This window comes from Nothoprocta perdicaria, unplaced genomic scaffold (assembly GCF_003342845.1).
Source record: "Nothoprocta perdicaria isolate Ctin4 unplaced genomic scaffold, notPer1 scaffold_211, whole genome shotgun sequence".
NCBI classification, from domain to species: domain Eukaryota; kingdom Metazoa; phylum Chordata; class Aves; order Tinamiformes; family Tinamidae; genus Nothoprocta; species Nothoprocta perdicaria.
In genome coordinates, this window is record NW_020455328.1 from 576620 (window position 1) to 582654 (window position 6035).

General features: G+C 38.9%; 1 protein-coding gene across 1 annotated transcript; it reads left to right on the forward strand.

The window, feature by feature from the left end:
- The first annotated feature begins 184 nt into the window (after positions 1-184).
- Positions 185-6035, forward strand: LOC112946641 (GLIPR1-like protein 1). Its single transcript, XM_026038531.1, has 6 exons — positions 185-633; positions 1807-2052; positions 3612-3715; positions 4434-4519; positions 5409-5435; positions 5531-6035. The coding sequence occupies exons 1-6, from the start codon at positions 313-315 to the stop codon at positions 5683-5685; spliced, it is 939 nt and encodes a 312-aa protein (XP_025894316.1). The 5' UTR covers positions 185-312; the 3' UTR covers positions 5686-6035.

A 6035-nucleotide genomic window follows, 5' to 3' on the forward strand; every position in this document is an offset into this window, starting at 1 on the left:
CGCCGCGCCGCGCAGCCGCCCGGCACGGCGCTCCCTGCGGGGCCGCTGTGGGGCCCGGTACCGGGCGCGCTGCTCGGGCCGGCGCTCAGGACGCAGCCACCACGCGGTGCCGAAAGGCGGCAGGCGTGCTGACCGCGCCAGGGGAGCCCTTTCTCAACCATACCTTTATATTTCAAAACCTTCCCGCTCAGCCCACCGCCACATCGATAGGCACGAGGTTCCCCGTCACGTTTATAAGCCGTCCCCAAAAGCCTCTCCACCCACTCCCGCAGGGCGGGTACATCTGTGCACACAGGGGGACCTGGACACTGGATGGCTGCCGAGCAGAATCCCAGCCATCCCAAGAGGCCCCCCCTTGGACAGGGATCTGCCTGGGGTTCCCACCATCTGCACGGAAGCTTCTGGAAACAGCACCCCTCTCTCCGCCACCCCCCAGCGCTGTGTGCGCGGCCGTTGGGAGCCATGAGGTGGTGGGTGGCGCTGCTGGCGCTGTGGCCGGCGCTGGGCACCACGGACGGGAAGCGGCCTGTCTTCCCGAGCATCGCGGACAAGGCCTTCATAGAGGAGTGCGTGCGCAGCCACAACGACTACCGCGCCAAGGTGGCGCCGCCCGCCAGCAACATGCGCTACATGGTAGGCAGCGGCGAGGGGGGCTCCGTGGGGCGCCGCGGTGTCCCCACCGCGTGGCCGGCACACATCAATCACTGCTTCATCCTCAAATAGAGGAAATTCCACGAAAGAATTCCATTAGACACAACATGCGTTAGGATGTGACCGGAGAGGCAAGTGCAAGAGGTTCGCGTTAGCGGTATTGATACAGGCAGCAAAAGGGTTAAGGATAGCAGAAGCCCAGTGAAAACAACCATGAGTGGAACCCCAGTGGTGAAGGTCTTGCCCGTGCAGGAGTTAAAAGTTGTGTGATGGAGCCATCCTGCAAAGGAAAACGAGGCAGTAGAGTGAGTTACTGGACAAACATTGACATATTTGCGCCATGAAGCAGTCACGTTGATATGAACCAACCCGGCCAGAGGCCCTTTTTTAAAAATATTTAAAATATATATATCTGAATTTACATTCTTTGGCTTGATGTTTATGTAGATAAAAGAAATCCTTCTTCTATTTCAAAGAAAAAATATAACAAAGTAATAATGTTAAAAATAGTATGATTAGCAAAGTCTACTTAATGTAAATGAAAGTAACTTCTTACCTGAAGATAAAAATGCATTCTAAACACTTTTTCACTTGCTAGCAAGTGCTCTTATGATGTTTGTTTTTGACAGTAAAGGAGAAAAAATAAGATTTTTAGTTGAGTCAGTCTGTTTTTCTGTCTTGCAATAGGAAAAATCATTGAAAATAAAACACAAGTACTTGCCTAAATAACAGAAAGATTGTTCTTATGTAATTCCAGTTTATGATGCCTTGGTTCTATTTTCAATATATAATGTCAATATATAATGTCTATAATGTTCTGTTGATTGCAGAGAGGTGGGGGTCGATCTCTTCTGCAGAAGAACTGCAGACAGGAGAAGAGGAAATGGCCTCAGGTTGCACCTGGGGAGGTTCAGATTAGACATTGGGAAGAATTTCTACACGGAAAGAGTGATGAAACATTGGAACAGGCTGCCCAGGGAAGTGGTGGAGTCACCATCCCTGGCAGCATTCAAGAAATGTGTGGATGAAGCACTTAGGGATACGGGTTAGCAGGCAGGGGTTTGCAGTTCAAGTCGATGTTCTTGAAGGTCTTTCCCAGCCATTATGATTCTATGATTCACATTGCACAACTATTTCAAATTTTGTGTTTTTCAGACTTGGGATGCAGCCTTGGCAAGGACTGCCAGAGCATGGGCTCATAAATGCCGTTTTGAACATAATGTTTACTTAGAAAAGAAATACCAGTGCCATCCTAATTTTACAACTCTTGGAGAGAATATTTGGGTTGGAAGTCATCATATATTCACTCCCACTGGTGCCGTTAGATCATGGTATAATGAGGTCAATTTCTACACTTTTGAGACGCGCAAATGTACAAAGATATGCGGTCATTACACTCAGGTAAGGGCCATGTGTGGTGGAATATTCTCTATAGTTCATAGGAGAGTGCATACCAGATAAAACAGCGAGGCTGTAAATAACAGAGCTGTATATAAGGTTTACAGCAAATGCCAGTTTACTGTCTCTTTCTTGGCATCTCAGGCTATAGCTATACTGCAAGGTGCCCCTGCACTGGTTAATTTTATTGCTTTTATTGCAATATTATCCTCACTGAAAATATCCCTATACATTTCATAGCATAAGCTTTGCATGAACACTGTTAAATTGTGCCTAGGTCGACAGCCAGATACCCATGTAGTTTTGAATTCTGTAAGTTCAAAGATGTTCTTTGAAAGAATCATAGTAACTGCAGAATGGCTGTGAGAACTCAGTAGAAATATTAAGAGAAGGAGACAACAGGAACTAAGAAACAAGCCGAGTACAGGAGTTAAGCATTAATGAAAATACAAAAGTAACTACTGCATCAGAATTGATAGGCAAAGACCCTGCATGATGCAGGAGCCATCATAGACTTGCAGGCTCAAACTTGAAACTGAGTAGTAATTACAAACCATAGATAGGTCATGTAAAGCTGCTGATGGAATAGCAACAGAAATCTCAACAGAAATAGGTAAAAAAACATGTGAAACTGCTACACAGAGGCCTGTGAAATGCTCAGTCCTTGCTCAAGGACCCAGGTAACACATTATTAAACATTAACATCTTTTTACTAAAGAAAATTGCATTGCAACATCAGTGCTTTGTGTTGAAGGGATGGAAATATAGAGACTGTTCAAGTCACTTTGATAGAACTGTATTCTCTGTGGTGGGAAAATTCTGAGGTTAATCCATTACACCTTCCAGTTCCCCAACTATATGATCATCCAGATCTTCTAGATATGTAGTCCAGCAGTTTTTAGATGGCTTGAGTACGGTTTAGTTGGTCACGTGCAGAAGGTGTACAAAGAATCTCCAGCAATAAGCACAGGATGTTCAAATGAGAACAGAGACAGTAAGAGATAGTAAACCATGTTTTTTTGGTTTTTTTTTTTTTTTCATTATGGAAGATACCTCTGAAAGCTTTAGCACTGCACAGCTTTCAGACTAACCTGTGCTAAATTTGCTGTTGTAGTCAGCCAGAACACTTATCTCAAACAGAAGAATCCCTACTTGGGAGTCCTGAGTTGAAACTAAACTGTTTGAAAGTTGCCACTAATTCCCTTTTCTTCTCTTGGGAAAAAAAAACACATGGATCATGAAACCAGTGACTCACTGAAATTCTGGAGGTGACTGGAAATTTGCAGAATTTGCTCGCTTAATCTTGAAATTTGAATAAATACAGAATATAATAGATAATAGAATAAAGGTTTGAAGCTTGCAGTGTGAATATTCAGAAGTTCATCTTAAAAAGCTTGCATACAAGTGGGTATTCTCTGAGCAATTCTCTGTGGGTAAACAGATCACGGGTTGCAAAAGAAAAACAATATGTAGGATCCATGAAAATAATTGAAATTATCTAGATATTCCAACATGTTAGCATTGAGTACAGTTTTCATTTTATTTTAAAAACTTTTCTTTAGGTTGTTTGGGACAATTCCTATAAAGTAGGCTGTGCTGTTGTTTTTTGTAACAAAGCTGGAGGAATAAAGAATGCAGCACTTTTTGTCTGTGACTATGCGCCAGGGTAAGTTGTTATTTTAAATATTAACAAGATGAAAACAACTGTAATAACTTCTAGCTGGAAATAAATTAGGCTCCCCATTTATTGCTAGCATTGTAAATGCTGTCAGAGAAAATGATGCTCGGCTACTTCAGTGGTTGGTTGGTTCAGTTACTGCCAGCAGTTATTTGGATAAATGGCCGTTTTGAGAATGTCACCAGGGTAAGCCCTGCAGGCTCTTCTTTGCACTTGAACACTCAGTCTTCAGTAAACACACATGGATCTCACTGTCTTTATTAAGGCCGAATCAAGGTCTTGTCTCTCAAGATTATAGCTCAATGATAACTAGATCACCAGTTTTTTTGTTTCTGGCTGAATAAGTTGTTTTAAGCTATTTTAGAAGTGCCAGCTTTAAAATTTTACACTTTCAAATCCCTTTTATTTTACCTCCACTATTTAAAACCAGCTCCATCCAGAGTATTCTTTTTTTTTTCAATACATTTATCAATATAAAGTTTGAATACAAACAACAGATTTTCCTTTAAGAAAAACAACACTTTTTGAGACTGTTTTCAGTATCAGAGATGGAACGATGAAAAGAGAGATTTGAAAATTATGCTAAGGTTTTTAATGAATTGTCAGCAACTTATGGTATTTTCAATATATTTTTTCAGTAAATGATTTATTTAAAATTATGAATAAGGCAACTCATCTCATAGAAACTTTTATTTTTCCTCTGTAGTGGTAATTTTCCAAGAAGGCCTTATACAAAAGGAGCACCGTGCAGTAAGTGCGCAAAAGAGGACACCTGTGAAAATAAATTGTGTAGTAAGTACAAGCAAATGTAAAATATAATATCTAAGTCAGCCACTACTTGATAAAGAATGTTGTAAACTATTTACAGTACTGTTGCTCTCTCGTGTCCTAATTCACAAGCAATTTAAAGATACTCTTTAAAGCCATTTGTGTTCAAAAAATACATTTTTTTTGGGGGTTCAAAAAAACCATATTTTACTGAGTCTGGGCCTTGGTGATCATTAAAAAGTCTGCCTTTGATGCCAAGTGTATATAATTAATGTATATAATATATATAATTAATTATTGTAATTAAATGCATTATTTATTTTAAAAAGTAATGCTCATGACTTTCATCTAACAGCTAGTTACTAATTTTGGTTATTATATATGGTAGTATAATTTAGAAACAGAGTCTTAACTTTTGGGTACCAGACACCTCTGAAATAGAAAGGCTACCAGGTTATACTTGAGCACAGAATTAGGTGCCACTTGAGAATCAGTTTGTCTTCCTTTATCATCCATAAAATTGCATTTGTACTATTTTCTAGTTTATACGTATATTCTGAATATAATATTTCTTATTTTGAGAAAGATGAAGGACAATTCCAATGGAAATTAAAAAGACACTGTAGTAGGTCCCTGTCCTCCATTATCATTATTGTTATAAGCAATAATACCTTTATGGAGATATTAATATATTATAAAATACTGTTGTACTTTACAGCTTTTTCTTGCAAAGTACTGTACATTTTTGCCTTTGTTTTATTTTTTAAGATTTATCATTGAGAATTCTGAGAGTTTTTCAGATTTTCTTGATTGTAAATTTGATTAATCTGCTTTAGTTAACTAGTAAAGATAAACAGAAAGAAATTAAAGCTAGCTGATAGAACTGTTCCTTTTTCTTCTTTTTTTTTTCCAGGAAATCCTCAACGTGATAAAATTATCCGTACGTATTATATTATTAGACTGTTATTTAAATTGCCTACTTACTATAGATAGGTTTAGTTACAGTAAGACTTGTGTTTGTATGCTTATTTATAGATTATCCGAGATGGCATCCCCCGTGGGAGTTCAGGATTGTATGTGATGAGGCTTGTATTGCAGTTGCAGTTGTGAGACCGTCAGTGATGTTTCTTGCTTTTATAGCTGCTTATTTTATAAAAAAGCGCTTTGTAAACATGCATATGTCCACGTAACTCCATTTGAAATACATACTATCTCCTCAGTAAAATCTTTAGTGAATTGAGCAAACAAGTCGTACTAACATGGCTTTAAAGACAACTTTCTTTGACAATAATTTGCTGCTTCTTAGAACATGATAACAAGCTATGAAAATATTTGTGGGAAAAAGTCTCCCTGGGAAAATTTAAGATGGCATCTAGTAAGATTTGGAACAGTATCAAATTTACGAAAAATGTGTCTTATTTTACTTATAGAATTCAAAGAGAAAAATATATGTCAATTAAACAGTTTTTAGACTTCACGCTAAGCTAATATTTAAAGTGGCCATTGCTTAATTTAGACACAAAAAAAAGTATCATACTAT